General features: G+C 45.9%; 2 protein-coding genes across 2 annotated transcripts in view; one reads left to right on the forward strand and one right to left on the reverse strand.

The window, feature by feature from the left end:
* HDGFL2 (HDGF like 2) overlaps positions 1 to 12,712 on the reverse strand; it is a 36,411-nt gene extending 23,699 nt beyond the window's left edge. The window contains exons 1-4 of the mRNA XM_015827312.1: positions 12,607 to 12,712; positions 2,263 to 2,339; positions 2,006 to 2,144; positions 1,219 to 1,425 (exon numbers count right to left, since the gene is read on the reverse strand). Coding sequence (XP_015682798.1) covers positions 1,219 to 1,425; positions 2,006 to 2,144; positions 2,263 to 2,339; positions 12,607 to 12,678 — 495 coding nt within the window. The 5' untranslated portion in view covers positions 12,679 to 12,712. The remainder of the gene's footprint in view (positions 1 to 1,218; positions 1,426 to 2,005; positions 2,145 to 2,262; positions 2,340 to 12,606) is intronic.
* A 7,540-nt stretch (positions 12,713 to 20,252) lies between these two features.
* Positions 20,253 to 21,010, forward strand: part of UBXN6 (UBX domain protein 6) — a 17,985-nt gene continuing 17,227 nt past the window's right edge. Inside the window, exon 1 of the mRNA XM_029286418.1 lies at positions 20,253 to 20,335. Coding sequence (XP_029142251.1) covers positions 20,253 to 20,335 — 83 coding nt within the window. The remainder of the gene's footprint in view (positions 20,336 to 21,010) is intronic.

Raw genomic sequence — 21,010 nt, forward strand, 5'->3', positions numbered from 1 at the left:
ACGAAGAAAGCAAATCTATATCTATATAAATAAAAATGTAAACGTTCGTTTGTTCAAAATCTTAAATCTCCGAAAGTTCTTCACCGATTGCTTTGAAATTTTGACACAACGTTGCATTCGAATACGCGCGTGTTTTTATAGACCTACTATTATATAGATGTCACACCTGTGACAGGTAAAAACGTACTTTTTTTGAAAAATAGCGCCATCTGTTGGACGTAAAAGCAACACACGCTTTTATCAGACGGAGCCACAGCAACGCGTGGCCAGGGACAGCTAGTAAACAATAAGAATTACAATGGGTGAACCAGCTGGCACCCATAACTGCCTAAGAAGCCTGGCCTCCTGGACCAGCTGGAGCTTCCAGCCAATCTTCAAGGACCGTCCCATGTAGAGTGCCTTTACAGTAGTCTATCCAAGAGATGACCAGGGTGCGAGGGGATGGCCAGCAAGATGCCTGGTTCCAGGTTGGAGATGAGCAAAGGCCTAATACAGGGGTCTTCAACCTTGGCCCTTTTAGGACTCGTGGACTTCAACTCCCAGAATTCCTCAGCCAGCGTGCGTGGCTGAGGAATTCTGGGAGTTGAAGTCCACGAATCCTAAAAGGGCCAAGGTTGAAGACCCCTGGCCTAATACCAGCCCCCCCCCCTCCCCAATTATAAAATGAGCCTCCTTGGGGAAGTATGGCCCTTCCCTCCAGAATTCAAAACGGACCTTCCCTGAACGCGGACGGTTTTAAAGACACGGAGCGACAAGTAGTCCTCAGCTTACGACCGCAATTGGGATCGGAACCACCCATCGCTGCTTAAGTGAGTCGCTCGTAATTTGATTATTGTTTCCCCCCCCCCATTGACTTCGCTTGTTCGAAGCTGGCTGGGAAAGTTGCAAAGGGCGAGAGTGGGCTACATGAGGGATGCCAGGTTTTGACCACAGGACTGTGGGGACACTGCGACGGTCATAAGTGCGAGGACCTGTGGCAAAACGCTTCTTTCAGCGCCACAGTCATTTCGAATGGTTGTTAAACGAACGGTTGTTAAGGACTACCTGCTCTTTGTGTTGCCAGGATGAAGCTCTCGTTCATCCCCATCCAGACCTGACTAGCTTCCAAGTTCTCAACCACAATTCAGGTTTGGCCTGGGGTCAAGATGTTAAAAAAAAAAAGGCCGAGAACCAACAGCGGTGCTGCTCCCAATCGGCACCATCCGGAAATTTGCTCACTTTCATGGCTAACGGTTTCCTTTTCACGCTGCTGTGATCGCTTGCTTTGTCCGACTCGTCGCTCTCCGCCTTCTCCACGGTCATCCCTGCTGCGCCGACCCCCGTGGTCGGGGTCGAGCCTTCCTCCCCGGGAACGTCGCTTCCTCCTCCCCCTCCTCCCGCGACGGGGTCGACATCGCCAACTTCGCTGTCGGAGGAGCTCAATGGCTATTCGGGTAGGGAAGGAGAGAAAGGGACAAAAGGAGAGCAGTGACTGAAACAGTGGGAGGCCTCTGAACACGACTCCAATTTAATTGAGGAATGCAGAGTCAAGAGGCTGGCAAATGAGAAGCAGATTCATGACAGCCGCTGGAAGTCTCGTGCAAGGTTTTTCCAAACTTGGCAACTTCAAAGTGGGCGGACTTCTACTCCCAGAATTCCTCAAGCAGCACCTGTGGACTTCCAGAATCCCCCAACCAGCATGTGTGGCCTTCGACTCCCAGAATTCCCCAGCTGGGACGTTTGGACCTCAACTCCCAGAATTCCCTGGCTCGGAAGTAGGCTTCAACTCCTGTTATTCCCTGGCTCAGAAGTGGGCTTCAACCTCCAGAATTCTCTAGCTGGGGTGTTTAGACTTTCAACTCCCAGAATTCCCTGGCTCGGAAGTGGGCTTCAATTCCCAGAATTCCCTGGCTAGGAAGTGGGTATCAGTTCCCAGAATTCCCCAGCCAGAATATCCAGCAGTTCAGCCCTTTGCTACAAAGATTCTCTTCTGCTGCAGGAACAGGCCCCCTGACGTCAGACTCACTGGAGGTGCGCTGTAGCTGGCGTGAGGGTTGTTCTGGATTTCCCACAATCCTTCATTGAAACCTTTCCTTTTGTTGGGCTTCCCGTATTTGTCCTTGTACTTCTCATAAGGGAAGAGGTCCTTGGGGCCCAAAAATGCCCTGCAGGATACGGACAGAGCAAAGAAGAAACGGAAGGGTTTGGAGAGAAAGGGATGGTAATCCCACACTGCTTATGCCCCCAACTCACCCACAGGAACCTCCCAAAGGGGGCACTTACGTCTCGTGGGTGCCGAAAAAGAAGATGGGGTATTTGTTGGGGGGAGGCTTCACAGCCCCATCAACGATGTCGTCAATCTGGAAAAAAAAAGAGGGAGACAAAAATCAATAAAAAGTTGGAGGCTGAACGAAAGATCGACCACATTCAAGCAGGAACCAGCCCAATATCGCGGCTAAATGGCGTCACGCGAGAATCATACAGGTTTTATACCTGCCTGAGAGCTGAAAAGGGAAGTGGACGGTATGCAGGTAGATCTTGCTTAACGGCCATAATTGGGACCGGAAACTCTGTTGCTAAGTGGTGTGACCGTCTTAGCTGGCTTCCGATAAGCAAGACCATACTTGGAATATTGCATCCAGTTTTGGTCGTCATGAGATCACATCAGATGTTTGGCAATTGGTTCATATTTATGACAGTTGCAGTATCCTGGGGGGGTCATGTGATCCCCTAAGGACTACCTGTATATTTATTTTTAAAATGTATTGGTCATCCATCTAAAAATTGGCTTACAATCATAGATAAATAAGAATAGAATAGAGTAGAGTAGAGTAGAGTAGAGTAGAGTAGAGTAGAACATAAGAGAGTGGAGTGGAGTGGAGTAGAGTAGAATCTTTATTGAGAATAGAATAGAATAGAATAGAATAGAATAGAATAGAATGGAATGGAATACAGTAGAGTAGAGTAGAGTAGAGTAGAGTAGAGTAGAGTAGAGTAGAATAGAATCTTTATTGAGAAGAGAAGAGAATAGAAAGAATAAGGAATGGAAGACTAGACTAGAATTGAATAGAACAGAATAGAATAGAGCAGAATATAGACTAGAATAAAATAAAATATCTTTATTGTCATTGTGTAACTCACGACAAAATTAAGTGCTGTCCACATTGCACACTACACACAAGTAAAAACCACAAATAAGAACATACATGATATACACACATCCTTCACATTCTATTCACCATTGCGCTGCCCCTAATATTGCACTTTAATGCTGCACTACATACATACATACATACATATTCATGTTAAAATGGGGTATCCAGAACTGAGCAGAATTTGGCCTTAGAAATAAAACTTTCTTTGGGATGAGTCATGTCTGAACAACGATTCCGATACAAACAGCACATATAATTCTCCGGATTGGAATCCCTAATACAAAAAAATATGTTTTTGTTTTTTTTTACAGAATGTACAGATTAAGAACAGGTTTGTCAGGACAGGAACACAAAGGATTGCGTAGCTCCTGTTTCGCCGTTTTTAGTTTATGCAAGGACATTATCCAGTGTGGGAACAGGACAATCTTTTCCGATTCCCCCAGATGTTCTTGGAAGAAAAACAGCACCTGGGGTTACCATCACTGCATGAAAAACCTCCGAGCAGTTTAGCAGCAAGCAGGCAAAGTTGCAAAAAAAATGGCACTTAGCTAGATGTGGGGAAAAGGGCTTCTCCGGTCCTCCACTTACGGCAGTTCACTGCTAAGCAAAGTAGCTACTGAGTGAGTTGCGCCTGATTGTATGACCTTTTTTTTTTTTGGGTCACAGTTGTTACATGAATCACTGCAGTTGTTAAGTTAGTAGCACGGCTGTAAAGTAAAATATGGCCTTTGCTTGTCAGCCAGTGGCAAAAGGGGATCACATGACCCTAGGGTGCTGCAACCGTCATAAATATGAGTCAGTTGCCAAGCGTCCGAATTTTGATAGTGTGATCATGGGGAAATGATGCAATGGTCATTAAATGTGAAAAAATACTCTTTTTTTTTTTTTGCTCTTTAGGTCTAGGTTGCTTCTCTCCTTGATTAGTTTCCATCTGTTGCTTCTTGTCCTGCTCTCAGGCGCTTTGGAGAATAGCTTGACTCCCTCTTCTTTGGGGCAGCCCCTTAAGCACTGGAAGACACAGGTATAGTATAGGTCCATGGTGGCAAACCTATGGCACGCGTGCCAGAGACGGCACGCAGAGCCTTCTCTGTGGGCATTCGCACCATCGCCCCAGTCCTAGGCCTTCAGCTGGGTTTTATACAACCTTTCAACTTTAGGCCTCCACCATGTGCAAAAAAAAAAAATTCAATCAATCAATTTCAACTTCTCAGGGGAAAAAAGATCTCGCAAAGTTGGAATTGATTGATTGAACTTTTTATTTATTATTTATTTATTTATTATTTATTATTTATTATAAATAAATAAATAAATAAAAAAAGATCTCGCAAAGTTGGAATTGATTGATTGAACTTTTTAGTCCCACCCAGTCTGCCGTTACCACCGCAGCCATGCCCAGCCAATGGGCCACACCCACCTGGCACCCGACGATACATAAGTGGGTTTTGGGTTGCAGTTTGGGCACTCAGTTTCTAAAAGGTTCGCCATCACTGTTATAGGGGGTACCTTGCTCAATAGTAGTAACTGTGAGAGGGACCTCGGAGTCCTAGTGGACAATCACTTAAATAGGAGCCAGCCGTGTGCTGCAGCTGCCAAAAAGGCCAACACAGTGCTAGGCTGCATGAACAGAGGGATAGAATCAAGATCACGTGAAGTGTTAATACCACTTTACAAGGCCTTGGTAAGGCCACACTTGGAATACGGCATCCAGTTTTGGTCACCATGATATAAAAAAGATGTTGAGACTCTAGAAAGAGTACGGAGAAGAGCAACAAAGATGATTAGGGGACTGGAGGCCAGAACATATAAGGAACGGTTGCTGGAATTGGGTATGTCTGGTTTAACGAAGAGAAGGACGAGGGGGGACATGATAGCAGTGTTCCAATATCTCAGGGGCTGCCCCAAAGAAGAGGGAGTCAAGCTAGTCTCCAAAGCGTCTCAAGGCAGGACAAGAAGCAACAGGTGGAAACTGATCAAGGAGAGAAGCAACCCAGAACTAAGGAGAAACTTCCAAAGAGTGTGGACAATTAACCAGTGGAACTCCTTGCTTCCAGAAGTTGTGAATGCTCCAACACCGGACATTTTTAAGAAAAGATTGGACAGCCATTTGTCTGAAATGGTACAGGGTCTCCTGCCTGAGCAGGGGGTTAGACTAGAAGACCTCCAAGATCTCTTTCAACTCTGTTCTTCTGTTAAGACAGTTATCCTATCACCGCAGTCCTTCTTTCCTCACGCGTTGCTCTCAGTTTGGGTGGTTCTGAGTTTGAAACACTTCCAAAATCTGACTCAGAATTCAAAAGTTTCTGCCAGAAAGCTGGAAAAAGTTTCAACTTTGAAGACAGGGGCGTTGCCAAAAAAACCTGCACGGCTCAGTATCAACTTTTGACTGAAGGGAGATTTCACCCTCCCAAAACCGTCCCAAAACAACTCAAGGCTGCCAGTCAGAACCGACAAATTGGGCCTGTGGCTGAAAAACCCTCCCAACATTGTAATGCTAGAGTTCTTCCCTTAAAATCCAGGGAAGTCAGAATAATTGAACATAGGTCCTGAACCACAGAAAGAAAAAAGACAAGAAAAATCAAAAGTGATTTTTTAAAATAAATTCACAACAATAATCAATAAGGGTTAGCTGCTCTATTAGGCGAGTCCTCGGCCCTCTCTGAGCTTAGTGCTTTTCTGACAGACATTTCATTACCCAACTAGGCAACATCATCAATGCCACATATCTTATTGTTATCATCACATTACCTAGTTTTGGATAATAAAACGTCTGCCAGAAGACAACCAAAAGAAGGATGAGGGGGGACATGATAGCAGTATTCTAATGTCTCAGGGGCTGCCCCAAAGAAGAGGGAGTCAAGCTCTTCTCCAAAGCGCCTGAAGGCAGGACAAGAAGCAACGGATGGAAACTAATCAAGGAGAGAAGCAACCTAGAACTAAGGAGGAACTTCCTGACAGTTAGAACAATTAACCAGTGGAACAACCTGCCTCCAGAAGCGGTGAATGCTCCAACACTGGAAGTTTTTAAGAAGAGACTGGACAGCCATTTTTCTGAAATAGTATAGGGTTTCCTGCCTGAGCAGGGGGTTGGACTAGATGGACTTCAAAATCCCTTCCAACATTATTAATTATTATTATTATTATTATTATTATTATTATTATTATTATTATTATTATTATTATTATTATTATTATATTATTCTCAGAGAACACCAAGGGCCCCTCATTTCAGCTCCGAGCGGCATGTATTTCCCATTATCGGAGTCTGTTTGGACAGCTCTAAATGCCCCCAAAATAAATCCACAGCAAGGAAAGGTGATAGAAATAAGACACTCTGAACAGGTGGGAACTTCTGAAGAAGATGACCCAAAGTGTACATGGCAAGGAGGTCATGTGAAGGGGGAAAAGGGGGAGAGAAAGCCAAAAAACATACAATATATACCTTTACAAGAACTTAGTCAAGATCAGAAACTACCAAGAGTCCATTCGCGAAAAGAGCAATACTGTACCAAAAGTGAAGCCTGAACTGTAGGCTGATATCATGAAGGGAAAACTCCGATTGAGCGGAGAGGTTTGTGAGGAGTGCTAAAAATATCAAGGATGACTTTTTTTAGACATTGCAGTGTACAACAGGGATCCCCAACCTTCGGGCAACGGACAGGGAGTGGGCCGTGGCCTACTAGCCACTGGGCCGCGGGACAGGCTGGCCAGTGTGTGTGCATGTGCGCGCACACACCCTCGCTTGCGCTAGTGCAGGGGTAGGCAACCTTGGCTCTTTTATGACTCGTGGACTTCAACTCCCAGAATTCCTCAGCCAGCATGGGGGAACTATGGCCCCCTCATGACTTGTGGACTTCAACTCCCAGAATTCCTCAGCCAGCATGAGGGGAACTATGGCCCCCTCATGGCTCGTGGACTTCAACTCCCAGAATTCCTGAGCCAGCATGGCTCAGCTTGGAAACCTCTCCCTTTCCCCTCAGCGTGGCCGGCTCAGGAATTCTGGGAGTTGAAGCCCACAAGTCATCAAAGAGCCAAGGTTGCCTATCCCAGCGCTAGTGCCACGGCCACGGGGCGCAAAATCAGGACGCACCACAGGGTGCGAAAACGGGCTGCCGCTGCGCCTCGGGGCACGAAAATGGGGCACCGCCATGCCTCGGGGCACCAAAATGGGCCACCACCTCACTGTGGGGCGAAAAAACGGGTCGTGGCACACTGCAAGGAGCAAAAATGGACGCTGCCCTGCCATGCAGAAATGGGCCAACACCGCACTGCAGGGTGCAAAAACGGCCGCCGTAGTGCCGCAGGACGCAGAAACAAGGCACTGCGCCACACAAGAACAGGGCAGGGCTAGCGAGTATCATGTGGGCGGTAGTCCCGCCCCGTTTGTGGCGCGCACGTGCTTGCGGCCACAAACACACATAAAATGCTTCCCCCCTCCCTTTTCCTCCAATCTGCAAACTGACAGAGGTTGGTGATCTCTGATGTAGAATACGGGTAATCCTCGACTTACAAGAGTTCGTTTAGTCATCGTTCTAGTCACAACGGCACTGAGAAATGGGACTTATGACCGTTTTTCACAGTTTCGACTTTTCTAGCATCCCCAGGATCGTGTGATCAAAATTCGGTTTCTTGGCAACTGGTTCATATTGATGACCTTTGCTGTGTCCCGGGGTCATGGGATCCCCTTTGGTGACCTTCTGATTGTCTAGCAGTGTTTCTCAACCTTGACGGGTTGAAAATGGGTGGACTTCCATTCCCAGCTTTGCTGGCTGGGGAATTCTGGGAGTTGAAGTCCACTCATCTCCAAACCATCAAGTTTTGAGGAAAAACGTCGGTCCAGCATTTGAAACCTCCTGGAAAAAGTGGTGCCTATTGTCCATATTTTTTTCAAATGGAGGAAAGGAAAAATCCAGAGAACTAGCTGACAAAAGATCCTCAACGAGATTCCGGAGCAGAAATTCTGAGATCAGCCTAGTAATTACCCCAAGCCTGCTCAAATTTCCAAGAATTACTCTTTTTCTCACTACTGTGATCTGGTTCACTTCCTTCAGACTGAGGGAAATGCTATAAACCTGTGATGGATACTTAGCCTGCGATGGAGCACTTGACAGGATTATTAGCAGATTAATTAAGTGTGGAGCGGATGGCTTGACAATTAAGCAGATAAGTAATTGTGATGAGATGTGTGTTTAAAGGCTACTCATTTCAAACGAGAGAGGTAGCCAGCAGGGCCCCTGCAAAGTACCAGTCCTGGGTGCAAGAGGCAGATCTGGGTGCTGTTGCAAGGTGTGTGAGATGGATTTAATTTAAAACGCCATCAATCAATCATTCAATTAATCAGTGGAACGACTGGCCTCCAGAAGTTGCGGGTGCTTCTGGAGACTTTTAAGAAATTGGACAAGCGTTTGTCTGGAATGGCATCGGGTCGCCTGCTTGAGCAAGGGGTGGGACTAGAAGACCTCCAAGGTCCCTTCCAACTGTGATTCTTTATTCTAAATACTAACCTAAGGCAGTTCCCAATGCAACTTTTGAAACAAATTTTAAAAAGAGCTTTCAACACTGGGTGCAATTGTTGATGCCTTCAGAGCTCCATAATAATAATAATAATAAAGTTGGAAGGGACCTTGGAGGTCATCTAGTCCAACCCCCTACTCAGACAGGAAACCCTATACCATTTCGGACAAATGGCTGTCCAGTCTCTTCTTGAAAACTTCCATTGTTGGAGCATTCACCACTTCTGGAGGCAGGTTGTTCCACTGGTTAATTGTTCTCACTGTCAGGAAGTTTCTCCTTAGTTCTAGCTTGCTTCTCTCCTTGATTAGTTTCCATCCGTTGCTTCTTGTCCTGCCTTCAGGCGCTTTGGAGAATAGCTTGACTCCCTCTTCTTTGGGACAGCCCCTGAGATATTGGAAGGCTGCTATCATGTCCCCCCTCGTCCTTCTCTTCATTAAACTAGATATATCTAATTCCAGCATCCTTTCCTTATATGCTTTAGCCTCCAGTCCCCTAATCATCTTTGTTGCTCTTCTCTGTACTCTTTCTAGAGTCTCAACATCTTTTTTACATCGTGGTGACCAAAACTGGATGCAGGATTCCAAGTGTGGCCTTACCAAGGCCTTGTAAAGTGGTATTAACACTTCACGTGATCTTGATTCTATCCCTCTGTTAATGCAGCCCAGCACTGTGTTGGCTTTTTTGGCAGCTGCAGCACACGGCTGGCTCCTATTTAAAGGATTGTCCACTAGGACTCCGAGATCCCTCTCACAGTTACTACTACTGAGCAAGGTACCCCCTACTATACCTGTACATTTGGTTTTTCTTGCCTAAATGTAGAACCTTACTTTCATGGTTTTCTTGCAGACATTTCATTACCAAACTAGGTAACATCGTCAGTGCCAGAAGGAGTGGGAATTTGAAATAACCAAATTTAAAATAACAACCAGCCTACAGGGCCAATTTTATACAAAACTGGGGATGCATGAGGAAGACAGATTTTTTCCCCCCTAAAGCCAGCTATTCCTTGCTCAAAGCCTCTAGCATCAACTAGGAAACATTAAAACTCAGACAACTATGGTTATTTCAGGGAAGAGGCGTGCTAATTCATTGCAGCATTTGTTAGCGATGATGCTTTTATTACCGTATTGATTGTTTGGCCTAAAACTTTGGGAGGACAAGTGGGGCAGACACAGCATGCATGTGCATTTAAAACTCACAACCTGTGAAAATCTCATGGAGTGTGACGGCAGGGACAATCGTAAATAAAACCCAAGCAGAAAATCGTGATAAGAAACAGTTCCAATGATGGCTAACAGAGGAGCCCAGTGGATTAAAAAGATCCTTTTTATAGCTTACTGCTTTCTTAGGCAAAAGAACAGAATAGCTATAAGATGGCTTGTTGTCGTTCTTTGGCACACTTTGAAACAGATACGAGATTGGACAGCCATTCGTCCAGAATGGTAGAGGGTCTCCTGCTTGAGTAGGGGTTAGACTAGAAGACCTCCAAGGTCCCTTCCAATTCTGTTATTCTGTATTCAGATGTAACTTCCAAAAGACTGACAAGAGCCAAAAGTGCTCCCAAACGCTCAAGCCTAACTCCTCTTGATTAAATCATGGGGTAACGCAAGAGAAAGTCAACAATTCTTTGATAACAAGACTATGGACTATGCTACTCATGGACACAGAAGCAGATGACTCTTCCACGGTCAAGCAGGAGCCGTTGACTGTCTTCGTGGGGGTCAACGCTGGCCTGATGCTTGGGCCAGGAGGAGCCTACAGCTATTATGAAGTGCTGGGCATCATATATATTCTCTTCGTATATACATACACATACACTGTATATATTTTGTGTGTGTCAATCAATACACAGTATAATGTATATAGTATATGTTTATCCTGCCATTATGACTCTATAAGTAAGATGGGAAATACACATAATAGTCCTTCCTCTTATTTTTCCCCATAACAACCCTGTGAGGTGGGTTGGGCTGAGAGACCAGCTCAAAGTCACCCAGCTGCTTTTGATGCCTAAGGAAGCACTAGAATTCACCACCTCCTGGTGACTGACCAAAATCTGCCCCGGTTATTTTTGTGCCTAAGGTAGAACTAGAACTCACAATTTCCAGGTGATTGGCCCAAAGTCAGCCAATTGGCTTTCATGCTTAAGGCAGGACGAGAACTCAGTCTCTTGGCGATTGGCCCAAAGTCACCCAGTTGCTCTCGTGCCTAAGGGAGAACTAGAATTCACCATCTCCTGATGATTGGCCCAACTCTTTATATAGTATATATGCAAACTACCTATAAACTGCACAAACATGCATAGCCAGTTGCCTTTCATGCCTAAGCCGGAACTAGAACTCACCATCTCCTGGTGATTGGCCCAAAGTAACCCAGTTGGCTTTCATGCCTAAGGCAGAGCTAGAACTTACCGTCTCCTGGTGAATGGCCCAAAGTCATCTAGTTGGCTTTCATGCTACAACTGGAACTAGAACTCACCATCTCCTGGTGACTGGCCCAAACTTATCTAGTTGGCTTTCATGCTACAGCTGGAATTAGAACTCACCATCTCCCTGTGATTGGCCCAAAGTCACCCAGTTACCTTCCACGCCTAAGGCAGAACTAGAACTCACTGTCTCCTGGTGATTGGCCCAAAGTTACCCAGTTGGCTTTCATGCCACAGCTGGAACTAGAACTCACCATCTCCCTGTGATTGGCCCAAAGTCACCCAGTTGCCTTCCACGCCTAAGGCAGAACTAGAACTCACCATCTCCCTGTGATTGGCCCAAAGTCACCCAGTTGCCTTCCACGCCTAAGGCAGAACTAGAACTCACCGTCTCCTGGTGATTGGCCCAAAGTCATCTAGTTGGCTTTCATGCTACAACTGGAACTAGAATTCACTGTCTCCTGGTGATTGGCCCAAAGTCACCCAGCTGGCTTTCATGCCTAAGGCAGAACTAGAACTCACCATCTCCTGGTGACTGGCCCAAAGCTATCTAGTTGGCTTTCATGCTACAGCTGGAACTAGAACTCACCATCTCCTGGTGATTGGCCCAAAGTCACCCAGTTGACTTTCATGCCTAAGGCAGAACTAGAACTCACCATCTCCTGGTGATTGGCCCAAAGTCATCTAGTTGGCTTTCATGCCTCAGCTGGAACTAGAACTCACCATCTCCCTGTGATTGGCCCAAAGTTACCCAGTTGGCTTTCATGCCACAGCTGGAACTAGAACTCACCATCTCCCTGTGATTGGCCCAAAGTCACCCAGTTGCCTTCCACACCTAAGGCAGAACTAGAACTCACGGTCTCCTGGTTTCTAGGCCAGCATCCTAACCACTACACCCAATGGGCTGTAACACCCACACCTGCGCCCATATAAAGAACTCCATATACTAGTATACGTGCAACCCCCCCCATAAACTGCACAAACATGGACACAAACACAAGGCACAAGAGCGAGCAACCGCATCCGGCACCTGCACGCACATCCACGGGGGGGGGGGAAGAGATCTTTGCATCCTCGCACGGAAAACACGCGTGACCGAGAGAATGCACGCCGAAGAGACGCATTCCCACGCCTTCCCTTATTGCACCCCCCCGCACGAAACGTGCAGGCTATTCACGGGGTTTGCAGAACAACCTGCAGGTTTGCACAAAAAAAAAGGGGGGGCGACCCACCCCTCCCCTCCTGCTGCCAATGGGGGGGGCAGAGCCCCAAAGGTTCCCCCCTCCCACTTTTATCAGAGCTCCCCATGGAGCAGAGGGGGGTTGCCTGCCCCCCCCCGCGAAGGAGTCACGTGGAGGGCTCGCTCCGAGGGAGGAGAGGGGAGACGCCCCCCGCCACGAGGGAGGGGGGAGGGCGCGGTTGCTAGGCGACGGCTCTTCCCATTCCACCCCCGCCCGCTCGCCCGCCCGCTCGCTCGCCCGCCCGCCCGCCAGCCCGTCCACCCGTCCGCGTTTCCCTCGCGGCTTTCTCACCCACCCGGGCCGGCCAGTGCGGGTAGCCCTTCATCTTGGCGAACACCAGGTCTCCAGCCTTGAAGCCGTGCGGCATCGCGGCGACGGGCGAGCAAGGCCCCGGCCAGGCCTCAGGCTTCGCCAGGCAACCCGGGAGGGGCGTGGCCGCCGGCCTGAAGGGGAAGGAGGGCGGGATCCGCGTTTGGCGGCGCCTCATTGGTCCGCGCCGGTGTCGTTTCGGCGCCGCCGCCGCCCGGCCGGAGCAGCTGATTGGCTGGCGGCGGGTCGGCACGCGCGACTCGCGCTCCCTGACCGCCGGCCAATCGGAGCCCGCGGAGGGAAGAAGGGGGCGGGAGCGGTTGCGGCGAAAGAGGACGGGATTGGGCAGTAGCGGCGGGGGGGGGGGAAAGAACGGCAGGGTGGGCAAAGGGCGGGGCTGAAGGAGAGGCGGAGGGGGCGGAGCGTCTTGGGTGGAACTCTGCACATGCTCGGCAGCCCTGGTTTTGCAAAGCAGCATTTTCAGGGGCAGTAAAATCTACAGGTGGTCCCTGACTTGCAACAGTTCGTTTAGTGTCTGTTGGAAGTCACAACGGCGCTGGAAAAAAGTGACAATATTTTTCACACTTATGACCGTTGCAGCGTCCCCCTGGTCATGTGATTTACATTTGGATACTCGGCCGCTGGTTCATATTTATGACGGGGTCACGTGATCCCCTTTTGCAACCTTCTGACAAAGTCAATGGGGGAAGGCCAGATTCACTTAACAACGGTGTTACTCACTTAACAACTGCAATAATTCCCTCAACAACTGTGGCAAGGGATGTCGTAAAATGGGGCAAAAGTCACTTAAATGCCTCACTTAGCAACATAAATCCTTGGGCTTAGTTGTGGTCATAAGTTGAGGATTATCTGAGTGGCTGCTAAAAGTTGATCCCAAACTTATGGCATGTAATTAGCTATAAGGAAGGGGTGCACCCCATGCAGGCAGAAGAGCAGGCCCCCTCTGCCCCTGGTGCACAACACCCCTGTGAGGGAGGCCAGTCAGAGAAGCCTACCCTTTCTGCCCCAAGTGGGATGTGTAGGCCTTGCCTTTCCCAACCTGGTAGCCTCAAGAAGATTGGATCCCCCCCTCCAATTGGATCCCCCCCTAGTGCTTAGGTTGAATCTATAATAATAATAATAATAATAATAATAATAATAATAATAATAATAATAATAATAATAATAATAATAATAATAATAATAATAATAATAATAATAATAATAATAATAATAATAATAATAATAAAGTTGGAAGGGATCTTGGAGGTCATCTAGTCCAACCCCTACTCAGGCAGGAAACCCTATAACATTTCAGACAAATGCCTGTCCAGTCTCTTCTTAAAAACTTCCAGTGTGGGAGCATTCACCGCTTCTGGAGGCAGGTAGTTCCACTGGTTAATTGTTCTCACTGTCAGGAAGTTTCTCCTTAGTTCTAGGTTGCTTCTCTCCTTGATTAGTTTCCACCCGTTGCTTCTTGTCCTGCCTTCAGGCGCTTTGGAGAATAGCTTGACTTCCTCTTCTTTGGGGCAGCCCCTCAAATATCAGAAGACTGCTATCCTGTCCCCCCTCGTCCTTCTCTTCGTTAAACTAGATATACCCAATTCCAGCAGCCTTTCCTTCTATGCTTTAGCCTCCAGTCCCCTAATCATCTTTGAATCTGGCAGATTACGGGAGATGTAGTCCAGCCTCCCGGTAATCCTGGCCCATGAGTAATCTAGGCCCGACCAATGTCTGTAGTGAGAGCTGCCTTGCTGCTCACGGACCCCAAGGGTGCAAAATTGATAATGGCTTCTCCTGGTGGCCTCCACACCCATTGCAAACTTGCTCCGGGCTATGAAAAGGACGTTTTCCTTTGCTTACCCAGGAGGTGGCAAAGGAGAGGAAAAACAAAGCCCGGGAAATAATTGACTTTGGCATTGCCCAACCGGTTTCACGGCTTCCTTCCCTCTTCCCTCCAGATGGGATCGACCTAATTAAATAAACTGCTGTTTGCGGGCTGAGCCCGTCTCCCTGGCACGCGAACTGGAACAGCCAAGCTCGGATCTCATGCCAGGCAGGCACCAAACAAGCCACATTGGGAGACTGGCATCTGGGCACATAGCCTCCTGTTACCCTTCTTCCAATTATGCCTCTTTAAAACTAAGAAGAAAAACAGCAACGCAACTGGGAAAATAAAAAAAGAAAATGGATGTACAGGTAGTCCTCAACTTACGACCACAATTGAGCCTGTTTCTGTTGCTAAGTGAGGCACTTGATAAGTGAGTTTTGCCTCCATTTTACGATCTTCCTTGCCACAGTTGTGAAGAGAATCACTGCAGTCGTTAAGTCAGTCACACGGTTGTTAAGTAAATCTGGTTTCCCCCATTGACTTTGCTTATCTGAAGGTCGGAAAAGGGGATCACATGACCCCGGGGGTGCTGCGGCCGTCGTAAATAAGAACCAGTTGCCAAGCATCCCAATTTTGATCACGGGACCATGAGGATGCTGCAACAATCCTAAATGTGAAAAACTTTAAGTCAAATTTTTCCAGTGCTGTTGTAACTTTGAACGGTCATTAAACGGACTGTTGTAAGTCGAGGATTACCTGTATTTTTAATCATAGGGAGGATTTTGAGCTTCCCACCTTTGAACAGAATGAGTGCACTTTTTCCAAAGTCTCAACATCTTTTTTGTAATGTGATGACTAGTGCAAAGACATAAACCAATTAGACCTGCATCATGGATGAAATATATAAAATACATTTATTTTCTACCCCAATCATATCTATCTATCTATCTATCTCTATTTATCTTACACGTATCTACTAACATACAATTTTATTTTAAATATTTTAAGTTTCTGATCTCTATACCTATCATCTATCATCTGTCTGTCTCTCTATTTATCATCTATCTCTACTCTTCATCCATCCATCCCTCCATCTACCAATAATCTCTATCCATCCACCTACCTACCTATAATCTATCTATCTATCAATCCACCTACCTATCTATCCATCCATCCATCTACCTACCTATAATCAATCAATCAATCAATCAATCAATCTATCTATCTATCTATCTATCTATCTATCTATGTCTATCTATCTATCTATCTATCTATCTATCTATCTATCTATCTATCTATCTATCTATCTATCTATCTATCTATCTATCTTACCAATAATCTCTATCCATCCATCCACCTACCTATAATCTATCCATCTACCTATATATCTATCCATCCATCCATCCATCCACCTATCTATAATCAATCTATCTATATCTACCTACCTACCTATAATCTATCTATCTATCTATCTACACCAGGACTATCTATCTATCTATCTATCTATCTATCTATCTATCTTACCAATAATCTCTATCCATCCATCCACCTACCTATAATCTATCCATCTACCTATATATCTATCCATCCATCCATCCATCCACCTATCTATAATCAATCTATCTATATCTACCTACCTACCTATAATCTATCTATCTATCTATCTATCTATCTATCTATCTATCTATCTATCTATCTATCTATCTATCTATCTATCTATCTATCTACACCAGGACTATCTATCTATCTATCTATCTATCTATCTATCTATCTATCTATCTATCTATCTACCTACCTACCTACCTACCTACCTATCTACACCAGGACTAACTAACTATCTATCTATCTATCTATCTATCTATCTATCTATCTATCTATCTACCTATCTATCTATCTATCTAGGTCTATCTGTCTATCATCTAGGTCTATCTATCTATCTATCTATCTATCTATCTATCTATCTATCTATCTATCTATCAATAATCTCTATCCATCCATCTACCTACCTATAATCTATCCATCTATCTACCTATACATCTATCGATCCATCCATCCACCTACCTATAATCAATCAATCAATCAATCAATCAATCTATATCTACCTACCTACCTATAATCAATCAATCAATCTATCAATCTATCAATCTATCAATCTATCTATCTATCAATAAACTTTATCCATCTACCTACCTATACTCTATCTATCCATCCACCTACCTATAATCAATCTATCCACCCATCCATCCACCTACCTATAATCTATCTTTTTATCTATCTAAAATACATAAACATAAACGTACACATATAGATGTATAGATATAGATTAGATACATATACAGCCACAATCTTATTCCCCTGCTCCACAGGTTGTATTTAAAGGGAACTAGGAAGCAAAGCATTCATAAATACATAATACCAAATGTTATTTAATATTATTCACTAAGTTTTAGCATCACTCGTTAACAACATTTTACCAAATAAAAGTAGAACGAGAAAGGAAACGAGTGGGGAAAAAAAAAAACGCCCGGCGTTTTATTTGCTGTTCTTTAATGAGCTTTTGAGGGAACCCATAGAGAAGGACCTCCTCTTGCCTAGAGCGCCACCCTAGACCTGTGACCGGCCGCGCATTCGCCTCTTGGCCATCCAATCAGCGCAGCTTCCTGTCCATCGACAACCCCGCCCCACCCCTCGGTCGGCGACTTCCGCCTTACAGAGCGTGCCGCACGCGCCGCGAGGGTTCCCTTCCATTCGCCCTGTCGCCGCTCCGAGTCAAGATGGCGTCAGATGCGGCGTCGGCACGTGACCGGAAGCTAGATTGTTTGTTTTTCTTCTCGGGCTTCCGCTTCCTGTTTTCGCTGCTGCTATTTAATTCTCCGTCCGCCCGCCCGCTTTTTGCCTTTGCCAGGTCGGCTGAGCTCTTTTCGGGTGGGCTTCGGAGGCCGCGAGCGGGAGGCGGTCATGAAGAAGTTCTTCCAGGAAATCAAAGCGGATTTGAAGTTTAAGACGGCCGGCCCGGGCCAGAAACTCACCGAGTCGCCTAGGTAACGGCCCCGCCCATTCTAAAGAGAGGGAAGGTCCCGGTCGGTTCCCCAACCTGGCGCCCTCGGAGGGGGTTGGGTTCTAATAGCAGGGGTTTTCAAACTTGGCCCTTTTATGACTTGTGGACTTCAACTCCCAGAATTCCTCAGCCAGGCACGCTGGCTGAGGAATTCTGGGAGTTGAAGTCCACTCCTTAAAGTCTATATCAAGGGTCTTCCAACTTGGCCCTTTTATGACTTGTGGACTTCAACTCCCAGAATTCCTCAGCCAGGCACACGTGCCTGGCTGAGGAATTCTGGGAATTGAAGTCCACAAGTCATAAAAGGGCCAAGTTTGAAGACCCCTGTTCTATAGAGATCCCCCCCTGCTCCTTTCCCAGCCCTGGGAGTTGGGGTCCCTCCAACCACAGGTGTAGAGGAGAAACTGAGTAGAAAGGATTAGGGGAGGGGAGGGATTTATAGGGCAGGGTGGAAGATCCCCCTTGAGGTCATCCAGTCCAGCCCTCCACCACCCAGTGAAGCTACCCAGATTGGGCTGTGCGGCCCCTTTTTGAAACGCATCCGAGGAAAGGAAGCTGCCACTGATTCTGCTCCTGACCTCATTTTTTTCCCATGACTCACACTTTAATCTGGCTAATATTAGAAGTAAAAACTGAACCCAGGAAGCCTCTTGGGTNACAAACAACACAACACAACATTTCCCCTATAAAAGCCAATTAAAACCAAATATTTATAGTCTGTGACATTATTAAAATCATTAAAAATTATCCCTATTTAAAATTCACCCTAGGTCAGTCCCGCTTGCTGAAAAAGCCATGTCTTGAGGGCGCGGCGGAAGGTTAGGAGATCCGGGATTATCCGGATCTCGGGGGGTAGTGCAAAGACATAAACCAATTAGACCTGCATCATGGATGAAATATATAAAATACATTTATTTTCTACCCCAATCATATCTATCTATCTATCTATCTATCTATCTATCTATCTATCTATCTCTATTTATCTTACACGTATCTACTAACATACAATTTTATTTTAAATATTTTAAGTTTCTGATCTCTATACCTATCATCTATCATCTGTCTATGTCTCTCTATTTATCATCTATCTCTACTCTTCATCCATCCATCCCTCCATCTACCAATAATCTCTATCCATCCACCTACCTACCTATAATCTATCTATCTATCCATCCACCTATCTATCCATCCATCCATCTACCTACCTATAATCAATCAATCTATCTATCTATCTATGTCTATCTATCTATCTATCTATCTATCTATCTATCTATCTATCTATCTATCTATCTATCTATCTTACCAATAATCTCTATCCATCCACCTACCTATAATCTATCCATCTATCTACCTATATATCTATCCATCCATCCATCCATCCACCTATCTATAATCAATCTATCTATATCTACCTACCTACCTATAATCTATCTATCTATCTATCTATCTATCTATCTATCTATCTATCTACACCAGGACTATCTATCTATCTATCTATCTATCTACCTACCTACCTATCTACACCAGGACTATCTATCTATCTATCTATCTATCTATCTATCTATCTATCTATCTATCTATCTATCTATCTATCTATCTATCTATCTATCTACCTACCTACCTATCTATCTATCTATCTATCTATCTATCTAGGTCTATCTGTCTATCATCTAGGTCTATCTATCCATCTATCTATCTATCTATCTATCTATCTATCTATCTATCTATCTATCTATCTATCTATCTATCTATCTATCTATCTATCTATCAATAATCTCTATCCATCTACCTACCTATAATCTATCCATCTATCTACCTATATATCTATCGATCCATCCATCCACCTACCTATAATCAATCAATCAATCTATCTATATCTACCTACCTACCTATAATCAATCAATCAATCAATCAATCAATCAATCAATCTATCTATCTATCTATCTCTCTATCAATAATCTTTATCCATCTACCTACCTATACTCTATCTATCCATCCACCTACCTATAATCAATCTATCCACCCATCCATCCACCTACCTATAATCTATCTTTTTATCTATCTAAAATACATAAACATAAACGTACACATATAGATGTATAGATATAGATTAGATACATATACAGCCACAATCTTATTCCCCTGCTCCACAGGTTGTATTTAAAGGGAACTAGGAAGCAAAGCATTCATAAATACATAATACCAAATGTTATTTAATATTATTCACTAAGTTTTAGCATCACTCGTTAACAACATTTTACCAAATAAAAGTAGAACGAGAAAGGAAACGAGTGGGGAAAAAAAAAACGCCCGGCGTTTTATTTGCTGTTCTTTAATGAGCTTTTGAGGGAACCCATAGAGAAGGACCTCCTCTTGCCTAGAGCGCCACCCTAGACCTGTGACCGGCCGCGCATTCGCCTCTTGGCCATCCAATCAGCGCAGCTTCCTGTCCATCGACAACCCCGCCCCACCCCTCGGTCGGCGACTTCCGCCTTACAGAGCGTGCCGCACGCGCCGCGAGGGTCCCTTCCATTCCCCCTGTCGCCGCTCCGAGTCAAGATGGCGTCAGACGCGGCGTCGGCACGTGACCGGAAGCTAGATTGTTTGTTTTTCTTCTCGGCCTTCCGCTTCCTGTTTTCGCTGCTGCTATTTAATTCTCCGTCCGCCCGCCCGCTTTTCGCCTTTGCCAGGTCGGCTGAGCTCTTTTCGGGTGGGCTTCGGAAGCCGCGGGCGGGAGGCGGCCATGAAGAAGTTCTTCCAGGAAATCAAAGCGGATTTGAAGTTCAAGACGGCCGGCCCGGGCCAGAAACTCACCGAGTCGCCTAGGTAACGGCCCCGCCCACTCTAAAGAGAGGGAAGGTCCCGGTCGGTTCCCCAACCTGGCGCCCTCGGAGGGGGTTGGGTTCTAATAGCAGGGGTCTTCAAACTTGGCCCTTTTATGACTTGTGGACTTCAACTCCCAGAATTCCTCAGCCAGGCACGCTGGCTGAGGAATTCTGGGAGTTGAAGTCCACTCCTTAAAGTCTATATCAAGGGTCTTCCAACTTGGCCCTTTTATGACTTGTGGACTTCAACTCCCAGAATTCCTCAGCCAGGCACACGTGCCTGGCTGAGGAATTCTGGGAATTGAAGTCCACAAGTCATAAAAGGGCCAAGTTTGAAGACCCCTGTTCTATAGAGATCCCCCCCTGCTCCTTTCCCAGCCCTGGGAGTTGGGGGTCCCTCCAACCACAGGTGTGGAGGGGAAACTGAATAGAAAGGATTAGGGGAGGGGAGGGATTTATAGGGCAGAGTGGAAGACCCCCCCTTGAGGTCATCCAGTCCAGCCCTCCACCACCCAGTGAAGCTACCCAGATTGGGCTGTGCGGCCCCTTTTTGAAACGCATCCGAGGAAAGGAAGCTGCCACTGATTCTGCTCCTGACCTCATTTTTTTCCCATGACTCACACTTTAATCTGGCTAATATTAGAAGTAAAAACTGAACCCAGGAAGCCTCTTGGGT

This window comes from Protobothrops mucrosquamatus, unplaced genomic scaffold (assembly GCF_001527695.2).
Source record: "Protobothrops mucrosquamatus isolate PMUCROS unplaced genomic scaffold, P.Mucros_1.0 scaffold3608, whole genome shotgun sequence".
NCBI classification, from domain to species: domain Eukaryota; kingdom Metazoa; phylum Chordata; class Lepidosauria; order Squamata; family Viperidae; genus Protobothrops; species Protobothrops mucrosquamatus.